General features: G+C 41.5%; 1 protein-coding gene across 3 annotated transcripts in view; it reads left to right on the forward strand.

Moving 5' to 3' along the window:
* The window catches only part of LOC128367021 (intermembrane lipid transfer protein VPS13B-like), a 326938-nt gene that overhangs the window by 55250 nt on the left and 248333 nt on the right, over nucleotides 1-23355 (forward strand). For all 3 annotated transcript variants that reach the window (XM_053327805.1, XM_053327806.1, XM_053327807.1), the window contains exons 14-17: nucleotides 429-598; nucleotides 1412-1606; nucleotides 4134-4258; nucleotides 19749-19933. In XM_053327805.1, coding sequence (XP_053183780.1) covers nucleotides 429-598; nucleotides 1412-1606; nucleotides 4134-4258; nucleotides 19749-19933 — 675 coding nt within the window. The remainder of the gene's footprint in view (nucleotides 1-428; nucleotides 599-1411; nucleotides 1607-4133; nucleotides 4259-19748; nucleotides 19934-23355) is intronic.

A 23355-nucleotide genomic window follows, 5' to 3' on the forward strand; every position in this document is an offset into this window, starting at 1 on the left:
CCTCTCCGGATGTTTCTGGTTATTGATTGAATGAGTGGTTTTATGAGAGAGTTCAAAAACAAAGCTACTGGGAAACAGCCACTGTAATGAATATTGCTTGGGAATTGCCAGTACTTTTATAGTGCATGTTTATTTTATTTAGTGTATGAGGTGGTGGTTTTTGTTGGAAAAGACCTTTTTATTGTTTTAATGCCGCAGGCGTAGAGGAGAGGCGCCCACTCAAAGAAACTGGTGTGTTTTACAGCTAACCTCTTTCTCTGTAAAACAATTTTAGTTGCTTAAACTCAAATGTCTTAGACCTCTCCCACTCCTTCACATTATGTCAAAAAATACACTTCACCCCTCCCTTTATTGCACCTCTATAATGTGTGATGGCAACTGTTCAAAAGCTAACATGTGTCTTTCTTGTTGTGTCATTGTCACTGTAGAAATGGTTGATGAGAGCCACGGCCCAGCTACTCCAGAAGAGATATCCAACTTAGAGGAATTCATCCCAACCAGACTAACTTGTCTCACTTTGCTCCAAGTCTCGGTCACTGTCTCTATGGCAGAGTTCAACCTCCTTCACACACTAATGCCTGTCATCATGGGAGGCAAGGTTAGAGCACACCTAAAATGATACATACTGTATATATGTCAGTGTTTCCCTTAGGTTGACTGGTTAGGGGTAGTGTCTTAAGTTTAGGCTAACCCATTGTCGCTAACTTCTGGGGTAACCCTGTTCACTTTTCCAGCATTTGGGGTAACATCACTTGCTACACACACACACACTACACACCGCCCTATTCTTTAAAGGAACTACGCTACCAAGAGTTTTCCAGGCAATGACACAGAGGTTGACTCACATTTCGGAACAGTTCTGCACAGAGTGGCCCCCAAACCCTATTGATTTCCGAAATGAATGGATAGTTTTCATCATTTCTGGCATTTAAAAAAAGTATATAGTAAAACTATATATACATGTTTTTCAATAAAATGCAAGTGAGAAAATTGTGTGTATACACAAGAGAATGTTGAATGCATGATATAAACACAACATGCACTTAATATAACATTGCCAAAAGCTTGTAAATGCAATGCATACTCCGTTTGCTGCACCTACTATAATTTCTGACATGAAAGCAAGCTCTCATATGCTCCTTCACATAGATAGCAAACTAGAGAAGAGCTGTTTGGTTCTTTGGTGTAAGGTATAACCTTATTTTGCATTCTTTCAGGTTCATTGTAGGCACAATTCATATTTCAAATTGTCGTTCACTTAAAGCTTCAGTCAGTCTAGAGATATATGAGGGAGACTGATATGGATGGTTTTAGGTGACTTAAGTTTAAATACTACAACATTAGGATTATGTGCGATATGTATACTTACTTTGAATCCCTTCTCCACCCTTTTATGTCTTTGATCTCCCAGGCTGCACCAGGGCCAGTCAACGTGCCAGTGTTTCAGCCGGTGCGCCCTCTACCTTCTGTCCAGTTCCAGGTGGAGAGGGTGAATGTCGAACACTCGGTGCCCATGTATGCTCCAGAGCTGGTCAGCGCTGTCAGCAGTCTCAGCCAGCCTTCTGACAACCTGCTACATCACTGCTATGCACACCTCTACCTCAAGGTAAGGAGGATAATATTCTATTCTGTACTACTGATTCCATTGAAAAAAAATCACATAGGAAAGTGTCAGCTATTATTTCTGTAAACATACATCAAAAATCATTTTTACACAAGTCCATAGGTCATCTGCATGGCCACACTTGTAACTCCATTCTGAAATGACCCTAATGACCCTTTTAATGACCTTGATGACCCCTTTTTCACCTGGTCATAAAAATCTCAGCACTGAGCTTCCTGATGAGCACCAGTCCAACTCTGGTTTACTCCATGGGTTTGACCTATCAAATTGATGGGTTACTAAAGCCTTGTACTTGTGCAGTTGTGACATTCCTGTTACTGCATTGCTTGTACAGTTCTGACGGATAGTTTGACGCTCAACAGCTAAATTTCCTTGTTAATGACAGAATAGCCATTTTACAAAAAACTCATCCCGCTTGTTGTTAGACTATTTGAATTCACAAGTTGAAATAATCTACAAAAGGTTGGTATACCAACTGCGGTAGATTTTATGATCAGCAATCATACATGTCTTCATTATCTCTCTACAAATAGGGTATATGTTCATAGCAAATTATTCAGAAATTATCATTTGTTCTCTGAAAGTGCATTAGCTTTGACACAAATTGTTTACTGTACACACTAACACTATTTAATGAATTATTCATTTAAATACAGGTGATGGTGAAGTCATATCTGATGGCTATAGTATCTACAGTAAAGAACATGTTTGTCTCTTTCTTTGCTTTTCAAATATACCTTTTAACAAGCTAGAAATAAAGATGTTATGACGTCTGTATTTATATTTAACTTGAAGGCCCAGATGTCTGATGGAGTATATATAGAGCTACAGAGGCTTTAGGAAATTCAGCTAATCCAATTTTTAGGAAGCCTGGATAACAGATCTGGAGTAATCTGGGGTAGCCCAGTCTGGCCCGGTGTGGCCTGGATGTGTTTTTTTTAAGGCAGGATGTTTGCTGGACATCATGCTGGTAGTCCTTATCACAGGGTCACTGCAGGGTTAACAGTTAACTGGTCAGTGGGCAAGGATCATTCTAACCAATCAGCCAATGAGTATCTGTATCTGCTGAGGTACTAATACTACCTCTGGATTTTGACAGTGGGATCATGACGGGGTAGAGGTCATTCTGACCACAAATCACCTAATTCAGGAAGTGATTTGAAAAGGGTATAAACCAAGGCTTATCTTAATCTGTGTTTTATTGACACTGGCTGTCAGGGCTAAGGTATCTGTCTTGAGGGTAGCAGTTAGCTATTGTCTCACTTTTCCATATAGACAAGAAGTTAAAGTCAGCCTGTGTGCTCAACAAGGAGGCCACATAAGTGAAAAGACCTACCATACTAATTGGAAACTAAACAACATTAAAATAATGTAGTTGAAAACCTGGGCTATCTGCATAACTAATTGCTATGGGCTGTTGAACTAGAACAGATTTTAATATGTCGTCTCTCAGAGGAAGCTGCAGTGAATCAAACTGTGTCTTTATGGCCCCAAGCTTGCATTTCATAGTGGTATTTTTATTATGTAAAAATTTGTATTTTGCAATCACACAATGGATTTTCTAGAGATAGATGTGGTGACATGATGTCAGTTGTTGTTGTAGTTCAGTGAACATTGCCATGGTCTTTATCTGATCTTGTCCATGTATGACTTCATGCCAATTTGTTGCCACTGACAGAGTGAATTGAGTGAATCGATTGATTATGTGTCGTCCTGTCTTTAGGTTTATGTTTATGACTGGAAGATTGCAAACTGAATTGCAACAAACATTTAACATTGTTACTCTATATACTTCTGCTCATTTTAAGTTTTAAATGTTAATACATTTTTCTGGTTTGGTAAACATCACAAACTACCTGCAAACCTTTTAGCCAGCCACACTGCATTGAACACTCAGCAACGTGTATCCTCATTAAATCACAATCACAATGTAGCGGTCAAATCACTTCAGCCATGTAATCAATTATGTCTTGACAAACTATAAGACAAAAACCCTTGCAGCTGTCTGTAGTTGTCTATATTACATAGAGACAGTATATGAATTTCCCTGAGGCTTCAGCATAAGGATATTTTTAACAGTACCTCCAAGGCTGTTAAAAGGTCCTCCTGAAAGCGTTTATTTTTAACTCTTTTTTAAGACATTTTTTTTTTTACAGTAAACAAGGACCATAAGATTATGTTGTCGTTCCTCTGTCTCTATAAGAGCCAGAGCATGTAAAAGTGCACCCTTTTAATTTGACAGCTAAGCTGTAGATAGATAAGGCCAAATCAGTTTAGCGGTGATTGAGATGAGAGAACCATAGCAGCTCTGGCTGTGTGCTTCTGTGTTTTCATTTCAGAAGCTGTATGAACTCAATGTGAGCTGACATGTTTTTATGTGTGGATCCAGTAAATGGTTTGATCTATACAATGCTGAATTTTCATTTCTGCTTTTTTCCCCCTTCTTTTTCCCCTGCCCTTCTCTCCCTTCCACCATCTCTCTCCCACTCCTTCTCTGTCTTTTTCCCAGGTGTTTGGGTTCCAGGCAGGCTTGACATGCCAGGACAGTGCAGGGGGTTTCCTGCCTCTCATCCCCATTATCCCCTCCTTCAGCACTGCACTTTATGGGAAGCTGATTCAGATGCCTGCATACTGGTGAGTTTGTAGTGTTATGGTTGCAGGTTGTGATTTGTGTTTTGGTTTGGTGCCAATCTTGAAGAAAGTGGGTCTTACTTAACATGAACCAGACAGTTGGCAGAAATGTAAAAGTTAATTGAATGATTAAAAACAATAGGATATGAAAACAAGTATGTAGCCACATATTTTTCCCCTTATTAATTCTGAGCCAATCACCAAAACCCCAGTGTACTTGCAAGTGGTGCAAATGTTTATTACCACTTCAGACATAAATAGAAATTTTCATTGCAGATTATTTGATCAAGACGTTTTTGCAATAGTTTCATATCATATCCACTGCTACTAATGCAAATTGTTAGCAGTCTTCCACATTTAATATTTACCCTTTTTAATTATTTGGATTGAAGTGATGCCCATTGAAGTGATGCCCAGTTCTGAGCCCAATTAATTTCACACTTACTTTGTCACCTGTTTGCTCAGTCTAAATTGTTATTTATTTTTTTGATACTTGTCCCATGTTTGACTGGCTCTTGAAGTTCTGTTTCAATCCCAATACAAATAGATCAGTGTCTCAAAATGGTCTGTCTTTCTGCAAGTCTGTTTCAACTAACATTTAGTGCTGGTTCTAGTGTCAAGTAGATTGAGTACTGAACCAGTTTTGGTGGATCCACATGTAAATTAAATAGTAAATAATCTGTAAACACTCTGCCTTAGTCACATTAAAAGTTGTATTTTGATATGCATGTGTATCTGTACTAGATGGAAAAAATGTCTAGTAACTTTTGTGACTTTAGAAAGGTTTACAGTTAATGTGTATGGGTGTGTTGGGAGTGGTTATAGACACGCTTGACTGTGTGTGGTGTCAGGTCCATGTATTGTAGTGTTTTTTGTACCACTATTGACGAGGATTGCAGCCTCTTGCGGGCAGTGCATCAGAGGATATTTAAAGTGATGGATGAGCCACTTCTTCAGTGGTTGGTGGGGAAAACAGAAAAACAGAGTCATCGGGTAACAACTGCAACAATTTCTCAGATGGTTTGAAACACAAGGATAGGAAAATAAGACAACGCTGTCAAAGGATATGAAAAAAGATATTGCTGTATTCCTGCCCTTGTACCAGACGGAGGATGACTCATTGGGGACGTCCCCCAGAGGTGAGAAGAGGTTAGGAGAGAGGAATAGAAAGAGCGGACCACAAGGGAAAGGAGAAGAATAAACCTCAGAGTTTAGAGCACACTTGGACAAATAATAGTGCATTTGAAAGGTTAGACCTGTAGAGATGAACAGGAAATGGATGTAGAAGAAGGAAGAGAGGGTTAGAAGAACGAGGAGGAAGCTCACAGGAGAAACTCTGAGAGATACTGTAGGAACAAAAGGAGAAAGCAAGAGAAAGCAAACCAGGAAAGGAACAGACATCTTAGATAAGTTGTCTTTCGGATCCAAGATCGTTTTCAAATGTTGAACGATAAAGAGGTGTGTTGAGAAAATAATTCTTATCATTATTTAATCCATCAGTGTTTGTCCACTACTAATCATCTGTAAAGTCGTTGATGCAAACACACATGCATGAACACAGACACACACGCACGCACGCACACACGCACGCACACACACATGCACGCACACACCTTGTGCCCTCTTTCTCACACCTTGCAGTCAAAGTGCCTGTTAAAACAGGAAAACCTGTGTGAGAGCACTGGCTTGGGAATCCATTTCCCCCCATTAGTTTAGATTTAAACATGTCAAAGAGCTGCAGATGGTTTTGACTTTTCCTGACTTCTTCTCCAGCCCAACATTATATCTACTGTACAGTGGTTAGCTGGCCACATAGGGAACCACAAGGCCTGCATTCAAAGTGGTATGTGAATGTGTCTGTAGATAGAACCTGATTCCCTGTCCTCTCTGCCCCCAATAACAGAGCGCTAGCTGCTTGTTTGATCTCAAAGCCCCCTCTTTTCTGCCTTGCCTACCTCAAATAGTGGATTCAGATGTCAAACGGATGTTATTTTTCTGACAATCACTAGATGTTTCTCATCCCCCGAAAGCCTTCTAGATCAGTGCCCCCCTGTGGCTTTTTTTCACCCTGGACCAGACCTGAGAAATAACACTGACAACCTCTCACAGAGTCTCCTTGACACATTAAGAAAGCTCTCTGTTATTCTTTGTTGTAAGCATTCCTTTGATGGAATACAGTATGTACATGTCCAGTAACAGTATGCACCGGGAGGTCTTATCTCAGTGTGTTTTGAATAGATGTTAGACTACGTGATGGCATTGCAGTCATACCTCAAAATAGGTGAACACATAATACCCTAGATAATTCTGCAGCCCTTAACACGATTATTTCCACTTCATTTCACTTTCTTCATCACTAGTTTAAATATAGCTCAATGTTTCCGACACTTGAAGGGGTTAGAAGCAGTTCTTGCATTTTCTAACAGTTGTTTCACTGTCAGTCTCTTTCCTGTAGGTGATAATGACACTGGTTGTTATTGCACAGGGTTATGAGTTCTAAACCTGTCAATTCAAGCTTGAAGTGACTCATATTTGACCCTTTCTGTCTCAGCGGTAGGTGTAGCTGTCTCGCCTTCTGACCTGTGTACAGCTACAGTCGAAAAATCTAATTAACACAACTTGACAGTTTGCTCCTGGAGGAATGATGATGAGCAGGTTTGACAGGGACACTAGTTTGAAGAAATACAAGAGAGAAATATAGTAGAAGGGACCAAGTGATAACCAACTATGGTAATAAGTCATAATAACATGATTTGATTCTTGTTGTGCTTGATGTTCTCCATGTTATTGTGGCCAAAGATAGCTGCTACGGAGGTGCTTTGTATACTCTGAACTAATACATTTGACTTTCCTGTGTAGAACTTCAGCATCATTTGTGCGAACAGAAATGTACTGCTGATTAAATGTGATTACATTTGTAGATGACAGACACACAGGCCCAGTTCCTCCAGAGTGATACACTGGGTCATTGTAGCAGGCAAAAGATGTACCCCACCAGGTGGTTGCATTTAATTTGAGTGTATTAATGTTAGTTTTGGGACCGCTCCTCAGTGCTGATGTAACTCCAACAACACTCGCCCCCCTTTCCAAGATGTTCTGTTGTCTGAGCAGCCACAGAGCAGAGCTGTACAAGCTTTTGAAGTTTTGAAGTTGCACAGAAAAAAAATTGTAAAGCATTAGACCTTGGCGAGGGTGCCACAGCGAGGCAGTAAGTGAGAGAGTGATCTGAAGAAAAGAGTCTCTCCAGTTGCTCCAGTCAGTCTTCGCTGGTTTTGTTAGGCAGTTTCTTGGATTCGTTTTTCCATTACCAGTTTGAAAGGTAGCTTTAGATTTGTCTCCCTCTGGTCTCTGTATTAAAAGGAATGGTGACTGACAGGAGAGAGGGGTAGCTGGAAGCAGGGACGTAGAGCGGGTGATGTCATATACACACATCTCGCATCCCTCTCCTCTGTTTCTTTTTTCCCTGTCTAACTCCATTTTTGAATCCAAATGTACAGTAAGTTTTCTCTCTCTCTCTCTCTCTCTCTCTCTCTCTCTCTCTCTCTCTCTCTCTCTCTCTCTCTCTCTCTCTCTCTCTCTCTCTCTCTCTCTCTCTCTCTCTCTCTCTCTCTCTCTCTCTCTCTCTCTCTCTCTCTCTCTCTCTCTCTCTCTCTCTCTCTCTTCCTCTTTCTCTTTCTCTTTCTCTCCCTCTCTCTCTTTCTCTCCCTCTCTCTTTCCCTGTCTCTCTCTTACCCTCTGTGCTGTCATTGTGCAACCAGCTCACGCTTAAGCAAGTGTGTATGGCTGCCAGGTGATCATGGGGGATTTGGAGAGGCACTGGGCATCTGTGAACACCCAGCACCTCTCCTGATGAGTTGGCCCAATACTATAGCTCATGTTTCCTTCAGTCTCACCATAAAGGCTCCTGCTTGTCACAGTGGGCAGCAAGGGGCTTTCAGTGGGGAAAGCGCCCTGCCTTGACATCTTCTCCCTGCCAGCCTTGGCTCTAACTGGACAGTTGTTAATGTGTGGGAGACGTTGGATGTATACAAGACTGAAATGTCTTTGTTACCTCAGTTTTTAAGCAAACTGAAGGGCAGCGCTCCCAAGCAGACTCCGAATCGTGTGACTCCACATATTGGAAATTTTGAAGCAAGGAAAAGAGATCACCCAACAAACAGCCGTCAAACCCAAATATTGGCAATCCTACCACAATAATCTCTTATTTTCAGTCAGTTAAAAGTGAGCAACAGATTTCCAAGTTGGTTTAGGGTGACTGTTGAAACCTTCTCTACCTTTCCCTGAAAATGCCCTTGTATGGGCACCTCCACTAAATTGTGTTTTCCACCTCCTGGCCTCAGTTTAGGTTACCTCAAATGTTGTAATGCAGAATTGTTTTGTCTGTCATTGTGGAAATAAACTTTTGAGGTTGGAAACTGCACAACCAACTTAAATGTGTCATTTGGTTGTCCTGACCATAATAAAGTTGATGCTCTGTAACACTGTGTCCAGGCATCACCATGGATAATATTTAACTGAAAGTGAGTGTTAGCTGTTAATCACTAAGCTAAAATCCACTTGATCACTGTCAGATCTTAAATGAGGGGGTAGGGAGGATACTAGATTTCTACCGTAGGTGCATGATTGAGACACTGAGATAAGGTTTCTTCAAAGGTAGCATCACTAACTTTGATTAATTTAAGAACTAAGAGCCAGAATGAGATTTTACTCGTTTTTAATATCATACTGTAAAGTTGTTAACTACAGTGTGAGCTTTTTGGCACACACGGCTATTTCTTGAGATGTTCATATTGATCAACATGAAAAATTTGAATCCATGTGATTTTTAGCCTCCTCTTCATGCAGTCCAAGGACTTTTGTTTCCCTGTATTGTCTAGATTGTACAATCTGTATAGCTCCTTTTTGTGTAAAAAAACAACAACACCAAACTTAGAAAGACGCCAATCTCTATTGAGCAGCAGCTGTAGCTAATTCTATACAGAAACAATATTTACATTTATTTATACATCTTCAGTATTTCAAATATCTTTCTGTTTAAGTTAGTCTGAATATCTTTGGTAACTTGCAACTGCAGCATATTAACGTTTCACCCGCACCATAAAGACTTGAGGATGATGATAAATTCTCAACTTCTTTGGGATTACAAATCATAATCACTATGAACAGTATTCTCAGATAACTCACACTTACTTTAATCTAATCCCACCTATAAACATCCTTAAAGTCGTCTAGACTTTAATGATGCAATTGACAAAATTATCCATGCATGTTACTCAGTCTCCCCTCTTAATGTGGACTACAATGAACTAACCCTAACAGTCATTTGGTTAACAAAAAGCCAAAATCCTCTGAAATGAACTTTCACTCCCAGTGAATTACAGTGCAGCTGAGAGGCATCAGGCTGTACTTATCCGTAATGAAAGGCAGTGTATGGGTCCGCTGACTTCACAGGGACTATACAGAGAGTCTCAATTGGTCGGGCTGTTAAACCTGCTATCCCAGATAAAATCAGTGCCTGCAAGGGGAAAAAAAGGGAGAGAGAGGGATGTGGCAGTGGGACGGGACGTTAGAAGTGCCACCTGCATCGATCTCCCCAAACCTAACCTCTCTCTCTAGCCGCACACACACAAATGCTCACACCATATAATATTCCCTGTGCATGGCCACCTGACTGCAGCAGCATATGGAGGCAGGCCAAGACCGGGGCCCACCAACCTACCAACAAACCAGCAAAACCCTAGTGTGGCTCGTCGCATTGCAGGCCATAATTCAGCCCCACACCAGCTTTTATGTGGCATTTTTAGCAGCCCCTGTTTCTCGTTCAGCTATTTCTGAGGGGATAATTTCTTAAAGCATGTGGCACTACAGGTGCATGTTATATAGCCACAAAAAAAGCTGACTTGCCCTGCAAATGTTTCTGAATAGAAAAGAATGTCGGTTTTCCCTTGATATCTAATTATTGCTCTAAGTCTATTACATTGTCAATCGTTACTTCAGTTTTTAGCACTACCTGAAGGATTTTTATGTGAAGTTGAGAAGTCCATTACTATGTCTGGACCAGTAGTCTAGACTCTAGATTAGCTCATATTGTGATTTATGAAGGCTGCTAGAGGCATCTGAAGCATGAGGCTTCTGGTGTGATTGTAATGCCTCATTACTCCTGTTCATAGTTAGTCATAGCAAGCTGCTCCTGGTCTATGTCTTCAAGCACAGCCAAGAACAGGAGGACAAATGCTTTCTGTGTCCTTCAGTAGTGAGCCTCAGAAATCCAAGTCAAATTTAGCAAATGCACACGAATGGCATTCACTGGTGAGAACATTGACTGTGGCTGTTACATTTGTCTATTAGCCATTTTGGCAGGCAAGATCATTAACAAGTTGAATTGGAATAATCATTTTGGCCTATAAAAACTGATTCAGGAGTGGCTGCTGGATGGAAAAGTCCATTCCTACGCTCCTGGTATACATTTACATGACGTATGATGGAGATCTTGTGAATGATGTCACACACAACTTATGCATCAACCGTTGCAAAACTTTGACTAGTGTTGATTTCATGACAAAGTAATCATTTGTATTACTCATCAAGGCCTTAAGTGAGAGGTCTACGCAGACAGGGTTAAAGTGACTGAAAGCTGTTATGGCGAAGGATAATTGAATGACCTAAAATCAACGTGTGGTTGCTGTGGTCACGCTCAGCTTTGAGTTGCGGTATGGAGGCCAGAAGAGCAGCGAAGAATTCATTTAGTTGAACAAGGCAACGCATGAACTACTGTAGACCCTTCACTGTTCTTGAAGAAACACGGGAATGTTTTCAGAAAGAAAGAAAAAAAAGTTTTCACATGATGAAGCTGGAGGGATGTAAGCACACACTATAACAAGTAAGCTCTATGTATTAACAGGTGTGTATTAAAAGCCTGGAATGGCATATGATGTAATATTGTTCCACTTTTCTCTCCGAAGCACAGGAGCGCAAAAGGATTGCGAGCTGCAAGGTAAAACATCATATTTCGTGTGGCACAGTCTATAAAGTATTTTGGCCAACTTTGTGGTTAGGATTTTTTTCATTCTCGACATCTGGTGTCAGACAGTTTTATTTGGTTTTATGGCTGACAGAGATCAATGGACGTATTGAGGAGCCTTGTATGAAGGAAATGGCATCAGCAAACACAAAGCTTGTGCTCTCACTGATTGACGTCTCAGTTTCTGATGGAAGCTTTCATGCCTTTCCTCTCAGCATTCAACTGCTTAGTGAAACTGTACAAAAACCATAGTCACTCTGTTGTAGAAGCAGTGCACTTGCCCTTATGATTACAAGTGTCATCTGGTAGCTTAAATAAACACTGGTTTTAACTCAGCCCTAAAGTGTATATTATAGGCTGTAATGTGTCCAAGAAGCAATATTCTTTCAATCCAAGAATATCTATTGAATTTTTAACTATACCATATTTGGATGTATAAGTCGGAGCCAAGATGGTGGATTCAGGAGCAGCTGTAGATGTTTTCAGTCGACTGAAAGACTCTATTAATGCCTGAATTAGTCATCTGAGGAACTGAAGCTTGAGGGAGGGAGAACAGTGGGAAATAGGGAAGGGTAGATGGATTATCAGCTCTGAGTGGATTATCATCTACTGTGGTGTGCATTCCACTGTCCTCTCCTCCACGCCAGGCCTCAGTACTGCTCCATCGCTTCCCAGGAACGAGCCCATCCAATTTTCACTGCTTAAGAAAAAGCGTTGGTTGTCACCACAATAAAAAAATGAACGCTGCATATAATTAGTCAAATCAGGCAAAAATTACAAAACTTCACTGGAATCCATTTTCTTATTTTCAATCCATCTGTGTGAAGGTCAAAGGCCTTGGGAGAATAATACTGAAGACAACCAACTTGGATCGAAATAAAGGACAGATGATGCTTTTGTTGACTGCTGCATTTGTTGCTATGACAACGGGATGTATAAAAGCATATAAATGTGATATTTGGTCTGTGGTCTCTGGACAAAGGTCTTCTATCTCTGTGTATCCTTATAAGGAACCGCATGTCCTCCACAGCTGGACATGTTGGACAGAGGCAGGAAGCTCACATGCACATACACAGACACACCATTTTGCAGACACACACACACACACACACACAGGCCTCTTGATGTGTTTTCCTTTAACGCCTGATGAACCACGTCATTGCCATTTTCTCGCCTTGCGGTCTGCAGCTGTCTGCACAACTTGATTAAAACATTTCTTTTAGTAATCCCTGTGTAATGAAGCCCTCTCCTGAGAATGGATCTCAATGTGCGTGTGTATGTAAGTTTGCGCGCCTGTGTTTTGGGTCAGGGGTGCTCCAGATGGGAGGCAGGGGAGGGCCGTGTGTGTGTGTGTGTGAAAGAGAGAGAGGGAGAGTGTGGAGCGTTTCTTTCTATGAGGAGTTTGGGCTGTTCAGGGCTGATGATTGAGAAATGCACACATGGAACACCTTTGACCCTGGGGAACCACAAAACTCGGAGCTGTGGCCACAATTACAATCCCTGCCTCACCCCTAACTCATACCTAGATTCAGTCCAGAGACTTTAAAGAGCTGGGTTGGTTTGTGAATGGGTGTCATAACAGATAGAAAAATGATCTGACTCACTTAACTTCTGTAAAATGAGTCATGGTGCAGTGTGGATCTAATTAGAACATATTGTGTTTCTGTGATACTTCTACAGTACTAGAGCATTCTGAATTCTGAATTGATTTTCAAAATGTGTATGATCTATGCATTTTGATATATGTGAATGTTCACTGTGGGCTGTAAAGATGGTTTTGATATGACTTTAACCACATATGGTAAAGTCTCTTTAATGACCACTTCTCTTCTTCATTTGCTTAATAAGAATCCAAGGAGTTTAGTTGCATTTAAAAGACACTAAAGGCTAGTCATAATGATCACTGTAAATAGATTATTGCTGCTGCTGAAAACAGCATTTACTACATTTTCTATAGCTGCAGATCCACTTGCACCAAGCAGGTGACATAGACCATGTACAGTCAAAGAAACAAATAGCTTGAAAGAAAATTAAGAGACGCTTTTTCATGGTAGTGAAATTACCTTTTTTTCTCCCCAAATCCCAGCCATTCAACCCAATTGACATCCAGGTGGTAAAATAACAAATTTCCCTCCCATCCCCTAAGTTGGCCACTTAGGTGTTATTGTTCAGTGTGAAGTGCTTGCATGATTTATAATGTTCATTTAGAGGCTTTGTGAGACACTGTAGTGAGTCTTTTGTAGTAAGATAAAAGAGGGGACTTGAGAGCAGCCCATAACTCACTCTGGTTATTTTCAAGAGGGGTCAGTGACCTTGGCTTGGAGAGATGGGGAATTCTGCAATATTTCAATCTACACCACAAAAAAAAAAAAAAAAGGGCTGAAGGTACAAGCTGCCAGTCTTCTTTCCCTCCATTTTCAGCCTGATTCCCTCCACAGAGGTTTAAAAAATTGGAAAACAATAGGAGTAGAGGATTTTGTTAACTGCCTGCGTTTGGGAATGTTTGTATTGGTTAATTAAGGCAGGGTGTGACAGTGAATGATTTGTAGAAACTAAAGATAACTTATCACCGGTCCCAAGACAGTGGCTATCTGTTTCATCTATCAGACAAATATGTCAGCCTATAACGGATTAGACTGGGGTTGCTGTGGACTTTGTAAATAGACCCAGATAAGTTAAACTCAAGAGAAAGTAGCACATTGTGAAGCTAGTCAAAATTGTTTGACTATCTTATTGAGTTTTTGTTTCTTTTACCGCCTTGAATCTAGTCTACGTGATCTTTTTGAGTGCTTCCACTAACTTTTGAAGGTTTATTGGAGGAGAACGTTCCAGATGATGCAAAATTTCCCATTCGGCTCCCATTACAGATGAAACCCACCTATGTCAGGGAATGTGTGTTGGTCTGAATGTTACGCCTTCTTCTCTGCCTTCCATTGATGGACACCTTGCTCCACTTCTCCTGCCGATCCCCCAGCCCCCACAGCTGTCTGTGTCACTGTATTTTGGAAAGAGTGAGGGAACTGATTTTTTTGTACTGTACAGGATATGAGTAATAACAAAAATGAACATTCTGGAAACTGTGCGCAGGTTCCAAGCTTGTATTCTGGGACACTGTGTAAACCATTAGGACCAGCTGCTCTCGGCGATATTCTTTCAAATCACGGCAAGATGCTGATCTTAAAAAAAGAATTTGCTGACCACATTTTGGCCCGGCAGTTCAGGCATTATAGTTTGCTTTACGCTTGCCTTCTCAGTAGGGTCCTCTGTCAGAACATCTGCGCTAATGCCAACATATCCAGATTTCGACACATTACTGGACATTTACGCAACACACACTCACATAATTGTATATACGCACAGACACACCCCGACCAGCCTTCCCTTTTAATTAGGCTACATTTATTTTTGTCTGTAAAGTACAAAGCAACAACCTACCAGTTCTGCTATTCCTGAGTTTGTACTGGAGCTTTTCCAAATGGCTTTTTTAATGAGACTCCCCATGTTAGGTATTATTTTACCTGGAGAATAACATATGACCTGCAAGTTTGCGGTCTCTATGCTTCTTTTGCCTTTGCTTGATCATGTTTTCTACATGGTTCCATTAGATTTTTTTTTGTTTTCATTTTCCCTCCATTCCCTTTTTTGTTAAGTTTGCAGAACTTGCATCCTGCCACTGTTACGCTATGTTCAGACAGAACGTAAAGCAAATTGTCATCTGGCGTTAGTCAGGTGAGTTTGACCGCTGGATCATTTGTGTTTATTGCATGGATGTATCATAAGAGCTGGATACTTGAGCAAAAATGGCACCCATTCAGTCCTATTAGAATTTCTCGCTTTTGTGTTTACTTCCACATTATGCGACCCACTGAATATGTGCAGTAGTGTTTCCCCCATTGGCTCCACCTGCGATTTCCCATTCGACCCATAGACTTTATATTGCGATGATGTCATGGTCTTTCAAATCGCTTTTTTCTGCTCAAGAAAAATTTCACACATATAAAACCTCCATGGATCAAAAATTCATAATAGCCAGGTCAACTAACCTTGTCTGCTGTTCAAGGTGTCCTGTCCAAGATGTCTCTTTTACAACGGTGGTCTAGGGGGATATGCTTTTTGGGCCACAGGAGGATTTTTTTCGCTGCAATACCGTGAGTGACCACTAGGAAAAATCATCTGATGGCTGAGCTGCAGTGCCCTATTCAGCTCTTATAATACATCCATGGTTTATTCGCCCAAAAACAGCCAAAATATATTACTGTACATTAGCTTTAAGCTAGCTAGCAACAGCAGGCATTGAATGCGTCTGTGTGTTTGTGTCCAGTTCAGCCTCTGATTAAACTCACAACTAACCGGGAACGTCGGTTCTTTCCGGTACTTCCCTGTAGTCTCTCTCCTTTTTCCTCTCTCCTCAGAGAGAGCCATGATCAAGCCATGATCACGCAGAACATTCATAGGGCCCTGCAATACACACAAATCAATTTGCGCCATCAGGAGCAAATTCATCTCGTCTATGGAGACTTTAGTGTTGGCAGCTAGTTTTATAATTGTGCCAATTACAGGTTGTTAGAGCAGCAGGCCCCTTGTCAGCCATGAACTCATTACTGCTGCTGATTGCGCTCTGGCTGTCCGACCTGCTGTTATTTGTTTAGGCATAATGTGGGTGCTGCACAGGTGTGACTACATGCATGCTTTTATAACAGCGTATGACTTGGCATCTAAGTATATGCACATATTTGCAAACATGAATTTATTTGTGTCTGCACAGGTATGCAAATGTTTGTGGTGGTGTGTATCTATGTGCATTTATGTGCTTGTGTGTGGCCTCTGTAAAAAGCAGCAATCACAGCCTGTTAGCTAGAGCCCCAGCTGTATTTGTCTAAATATAGTCGTGACCATAGTCAGACCAGACCAGGAAGCTGATTAGCCTGAGAACCAGTGGCCCAAAAAGATCTCAGCTCTTATGATGTGAAAAGGGTTTGGTACAGACACGGGGTTACCCAGAGGCTGTTAAATAAAAGGTTAGGTAGTGATACCTCATGCTAGTAATGGCATAACGTATCACTAGATGGCTCTGAGCCATGATTGGAGCTACCCACACAGACTAATTTAGAGTAATTAAGTAACAAAAAGTATTTAGTGGGGGTCCTGTGTTAAGTCTACTTGCTTTTAGATTTCACTCATTCATTTTAATGACTAAAAATAATTTGCTGTCCCTGTTTCATGTCCACATTTTAGCATGCACACAGAGGAAACAGACTAGGCAAAAAGCACCACAGCTGGTATGGTACTCATGACTCTGACTCATGCCCTCTGCACAACACCATGCCCCGTTTCTCCTGATTCTGACAGTGGACAGTGGACAGGAAGACTGTGTGCCTGTCAGTTAGCCAGCAACCAAGCCAAGCAAGCGAGCAAATCCGCCAACTGGCCTGTCCTAGCCTTTGGTCTAGGTCTTCGTCACTCAGTCACGGCACCAACAGGGGACAGGTCGGGAAATGAGGCCTAATGTTGTTGAAATACACCAGGGGAAAAGCACATTTGATTTGCTGAAATTGAAACACCTAATTTTTCATAGCTCTTGACTAATTTTGATTTCCTTTTAACATATTCCTGGTGGCCTCCGTGTTTTAATAAAAAAGTTATTGACTTAAAGGACTACTGTGAGGTCAGAGACGGCCTATTCAACGAGGCACTGAAGTTCAAGCCAAGGACCTGATTTCTTAAATTATGAGTCAGGTTCCAAAATGGGTTGTGGGCCCACTTCTGGTGGGTCTCCACATTATAAGAGTAGAAGTATGCTTTAATGAGTTTTGCTCCCCGGGCTACAGACTCAGTTTCTAATGTGATTTCTGCACCATAGCAGTAAATGGCATTTGTTACTTCTTCCATGAATACGCAATGTTTTTTTTTTTTTTTTTACAAAGTTAAGATACATGTAATTTCAGTGTAGTTACAATTGATTGATGCTAGAGCTATTAGTGCTAGTGCTGCTATTTTTACCTCCTTATTTTTGGACACTTTTGTTTCCTTCAAAGCCTGTGGTAACAGTGAAAGAGCTGCCTGCCAGAAAGCTGTTTACCATGTTGCAGCAAGAAACACTGACTGTGCCAGCTACTTAATGAAATCCGATGAGTGTCTGGCTGTCCTCACATCCAGCATTCCCGAAACAACCCTAATGAGACTTTCTGCTTCTTATTTAACTCCAAGATCCAAGTTGCTGTTTGCAAAGAATTGGGCATAATATAATAAAAACAGGTGCATAATTAAAGTTTTAGACGACCACATGCACATGACAGCTCCCCTGAAACGCTATAAACACTAGAATAAGCCAACAAACTTTCATCCCTTGCCAGTCCTCCCATTGAAGTGGCTTTGCAGGCACATTTGCTCTGCATGTGGGGACATTATTGTTGCTAGGTCCCCTTCACTTTCTTTTGTTCAGCGACGATATCTAACTACGTGTACACACACACATGCACGCATTAGAACACATGAAAATGGTTTTGATTGATGTCTCGCTGTATAGCTTATAACAGTAGTGATTTTTAATAGCAGGGAAGCATGACATTGCATGGTTCAGGATGGTGCCAAATGCACCACATGTTGTAAGGGAATTCAAAATGTATATGTGTGCTGTCAAGGTAAACTCATTGACCCTGTCAGGTTTGGAGTTTCTTTTTCTTTCTCTCTGCCTTTGTTTTTCCTTGTACTCTTACATCTCTCTTTATCAAACTCTCTCCCGCTTTGTGTCTCATAGTAGTCCGCCCCCCACCCCCCCCGTCCCCCCTAGACAGCAAGCGGTTAAGAACTCTGGGCCTGCCTGTGTGCAGCTAACAGCTCATGTCACCCTGCCGAACCACCCAGGAGCAGAAGAAAGGGAAAGATAAAGAGACACGGAGAGAAGGAGAGGGAGGGAAGCAGAGGAGTTAAACGATTGCAGAGCTGCTGAGCGAAGGGAGAGACCCCGTGACATATCCCACACTCTGAACTGGGACCATACCAAAATGGATATGTGATTAAAATGAACTGCGATGCTCGTTCCTGACACGCCTCAGCCATCCCTGGAGTTAGTCACGGTTCTATTTTCACCAAAGGCGCCCGCTCAGAGTGCAGCACCTTCTTTGCTGCCATTACAATATGTAGTCAAGTGAGCATATGTGCACACACGCCCAAAAAAGTAGATTTGTATCTTGGCAGGGTGGGCACTGCCAGTCCTCCGAAAAGCCAGCCCAAGAGCCTCTCAGAACAGAGGAGAGGAAAACAGAAGTGGAACTGAAGAGGCTTGTTTTGCAGTGTTTATAGATTAGGCTCCCTGGGTGTTTTTCCAGTGAACGGAGGTTCCTTTGGACGCAGAGGGAGGGGAGTGATGTACAAGGGAGAGACAGACAGAGACAGAGAGAGAGAGAGGTGAAGGATAGAGATCATTAGTCATAATGATAAGGGTTCCGTCAGTCTCAGTGCTTTATATAATGCCATGATCTGGTTGGTGCATTTGTGTGCTGGGGAATCCCTCCATCTGCTGCTGGTGATGTCATATATGGGATCATATGAACTGAAGATCCATGACATCACAGGCTGGACAGAAAAAGAGCTCTGAGATCTGAACCAAGGATTTGAAGGGTAGTGTATGTGTGTCAAGATGTTTGTGTGTGTGCTATTAGAAATGTGCAAGAAGTGTGTTTGAATGTGTCTGGATATGTATGAGTGATTAGAGAGCGGATAGGGGACACAGTAAGGCAAATACTAGAAAAGAGGAATTAAAGTGTACGTGTGTGTGTGTGTGTGTGCGCTTGTGTGCGTGCGTGCGTGCGTGCGTGTGTGTGTATGTGTGTCAGATGATAAATGAGGGCACGGTCCACTGAGGCTCTGATGGACGGGGGCTTGGAGGACTCCATCTGACTCTGCTGTTACCTCATCCCCCTGAACGCTCAACTCATCAGCTTGTCATACACACACACACACACATACACACACACACACACACACACAGACTCTCTCCCTCCACACTCCTCTTGGAGACAGATGAAATGTTAAATGCGTAGAGATTCTTTTCAGGTTCAGGTTTCTGGGCTGTACATCTCTTCACATAAATCATCATCACAGTTTTGACGGAGGGGAGAGAAGGGTCGGTGGCAAAGAGGCAAACTGCATCTACCTGCCAAGTAACTAAGGAAAGCTTGGCTTGAACTTGGTACTTCTTCAATTTGCTGTTGGAATGTAGTTCTACCTATTTGGCCCCGCATGCTATCAATGAGCTGTTTTATATTGCGATGTGATATTGATGGATTCGTGGAAGTTGTGAACCATTTGTTTCCACCGGTGTCTGTTTCATTCAGTGTATATTGGCACTTATGCGCGACTCTCCATTCTTTCATTTCTTATTGTCAATATATCCTGAATCTCTCTGAGTCTCTTTCACCCCATGTATTATCCTCTGATCTAATCCTGTCTTTCTCTGTCCCTCTGTTGCAGGAGCAAAAGGTCTTCGGTCCCCACCACTGAGTGTATTTTTGAACTACCCCACTTCACCGTGCAGGCCACAAGGGCTCAGACGCTTTTGCTGCAAGCGATCTGCCAGAGCTGGACCCACAGCGTAGCGTCCGGAGCCCCGCAGACACTCAGCGAGAATCTGCTCAATGAGGTTTACAAAACTCCAGGTGAAAAACATCTACAGTAAACCCCAATAAAGTTAACTGAGTTTACCTGTTCTTTTTACGATAACGATGATAAACCTTGAGCAATTTTTACTTGATTTTGATAGATCCAACAGCCTATCACACAGCAGACATAAATGCAAAAATCTCAGCCAACGATGATACACTCGGACTAGAAAAGCTACACTCTCTCAGACACGTTTCTCTAGTATTTAACAAGGCCACTTTAACTGCGACTGCACAAAGCTAACAAGCTCGAAGCTAGTAAACGCAGCAACAAAAGGCTACTTACCTACTAACATTAGTGTCTTTCCATAAAGAAAACAATAAATAAAGAGGTTAAAGCGGAATATTTAATGTATATTTTTAAAAGTTATAGCATAATGACTGGATCACAACTTGGCGCTTTTTACTCAGACTTCTCAAAAACATTTGAGAGAGATAATAATCAGGGGTCTTTTTCCGCAGATTTCTGAGCAGCTGTTGCATAGCAATTAATGTGCAAGGAATGTCTTACAACTGGTAAAATAGTGAGACAGAAGACAAAGCGTCTCGTTAACTTTTCCCATGTCTTCACAGCTTTCAGATTCATTTGTATCGACAGTTGGGACCGGGTAGATCAGAGTGTTTTTCCAGTGCACAGTACGTGTTTGTGAATTCTGAACATAGCAAGAGGCTCCTTGTTTTTTTAAGCTGTATTCATAATGCAGATGTTATTATAGAGTCACAATTATAAGTCTGCAATGGCAACTCAGTCACTTGGCAAAATAAAACAGTACCCACACAGGAGATTAATGTATCCATTAGTAACTCATTCAGTGCATCATTTCTACCATGACTAGTTACAAAGCAACGAAAGAAAAGACATACACATCTCTGGTCTCTTTTAGAATATTGTATTAGATGTTAATGTGATCATCATTATAGCTGAGTTACTAAAATCTTCCTTTCCACATAAAATACATTTACTGTCCTTTCTTTGTTTAGTTCTCTATAAAATCTAAGCTAGTCTCTCAGTATGAGTAACTTGTAAGATTGGTTATCATTAGGATTTTATTTATATTGATGCTGCTAATCTATACCAGTACTTATCTACACTCTTATTGATACTACTTTCCATAATTTGGTGCAAAAGTTATTTTATAGTAAAGTAATTTTTATTAATGTATTTAGTTGCCTCCTTTATACGTAACAAACTTTTCACATACATTGCATTTAGCTGCATTATCATCTAGTGAGTGAACACATCATTTTTTTAGTAAAGTGAGCCCACATATTTGAACGTTAAGCCCTGTCCACCATGACTGGAGATCACAACAATGTCAAACGTCATCACCTGATGCAAGCAGCTTCACCATTAGGCGAAGAATTTTTAATGCCAGCTATGTTAGAATGAATTAACGTTACATAAAAACTTATAGCAGCACAATTAGTTCAGTACTGACCTGTCAGGAACTGGTACCACTTTAGTACTGGTTCCTTATACCCATCTCTAGTAAACTGTCAAGACAGATATATAGAACTGGCGAGAGCTTTTAGTGATTTGACTCTTTATGGAAAAACTTACTGTTATTTCTCAGGGCTCAGCACATAATGTGCCAGACTATGATTTGCCCAAAACAAGTCAACCTGATAGCAGCTTGTGAGCTATGGGCAACTTGACTTGCAAACCCTGTACCAAGGTTGCAAGTGCATATCCAAAACCTAAGCTTTATCCAAAACCCAAGGCTTTCAAATACACATGTTCATGTGAGACACTTTGGCAAGATCAACTTGTTTTGTGCCCAGTGTGGGGTACTGGACCTGCACCCGAGGGCAAATTAACTCTGAAACGGTTTTACGCTTCATGTCGTCTAGGATGCCTTAATGGTCAAATAATAAATTTTGCCCCTTGTTAAAGAAAGGGAGGGAGCCTGAATTCAATAAAACAGTAGCGTTTCTCATGACGGTAGCATCTGGACAGTCCTCTGGAGGGCCAGGGATTTTCCAACTCATTAGGATCATGTTGTTTGGTATGCCGTCAACATTCTCCCTCGGCCAAGCCAGCCAAGCTACCTTTTTCACCGTTGTCTAGCCGCCAAAATTTATGAAACTGGTCTCCCGTGGAGTGAAGTCAAATATTCCTCTCCCCTCACTCTGCCTTTCTCTTGGAAAGGGGCTTGAATAGCAACATGGAGAAACATTTGCACATCTGGTCCGTGTGCTGGCAGGTTAGAAAAAGAGCAGTGGGGGAAAGAGTTTGGGTTTAGAAGGCAGGAGAGTGAAGGGGAATAGGTGATGTGTTGTGTAAGTGTATGTTTAGTGGGGAAAAAACTCAACAATAATTCCTATGATATAACCAAAACTGTCTAGTTCTGTATCTGCTTTTGAAATTGTGGCGACACTCTCAGGCCTTTAGGAAGATGTTAGCTGTCCCAATCCCTCTCAATCTTTAGCGTGACAGATTGAGTGCAGAGAATAAATGGAAAAAGAGCAGATGCATGAAGAGAAAAGGAGTAAAGTTAGCAGAAGAATAAACTGCTGTGAACTATTTTTGCTGTGGTGCATCTGTCTGCAAACCCAGTGCAACCTTGCTGAATAGTTTTACACACAGTTCTTCTGTGTCCATACTGTAACGTCATGATGGGACCTCGCTGGCTGTTCTTTGCTGGCTACTTGCCCTCCCACTCTCTTACTCTCATATCCCATGATGAAAAGCTCACCGAAGATAGCGCTCTTCTTTAAAAATTCGACCTAATGATGAATGTGGGGAATGTTCTGTTTAACTGCTGACGTGGTGCCATTTATTCGGCCGTCCATGCGGTAGAAGTATTTGCCATTTTAGCAGCGGCTGCATTTTTTTCCTCTCGTGTGAGTTGCCGGCTGACTGGCAGCAAATGTCAGTGGTAGAGGCAGTTGGTCTGTTACATTGCTCACAAGACTTGGATACAGAGTAGAGTCCTGTGTTCATTCTTATGTCACCAACCAGTGGCCATCGGGACTGGCTCACACTCACACACACACCCAGAGAGGGAGAGAGAGAGAGGGAAAGGCCAAACACTCAACATGGCAAACAAAAGCTGTTCACTTTGAACATGTGCTTTTTTCATTCTTTTAGGAATTCCTCCTCCCTTCTATCCTTTTGAAGTTATATGGTTTTTCAATAGTGGAAGGTGTTTCATATCGAAGTCTAGCTGATAACACAGATGGTCAGTGTCCTTCGTGGGGGAGCCATTTAGGTATGTGATTTCATTCCCTGTCCAAAGAAAATTACACATATCAGTAAGAGGAAGACTTAACAAAACTTCAGTTTTAATCTCGAGGTACTGACAGATTGTTAAACCATCTTCAAAATAATTGCTGGACTCGGATTAAAGAAACTGTCAGAGACTTCAAATCATCCCGACTAACGGGAACACAGCCGCTAGGACTCGTAAGACTGAGAG

Source organism: Scomber japonicus, chromosome 10 (assembly GCF_027409825.1).
Source record: "Scomber japonicus isolate fScoJap1 chromosome 10, fScoJap1.pri, whole genome shotgun sequence".
Taxonomy (NCBI): Eukaryota; Metazoa; Chordata; class Actinopteri; order Scombriformes; family Scombridae; genus Scomber; species Scomber japonicus.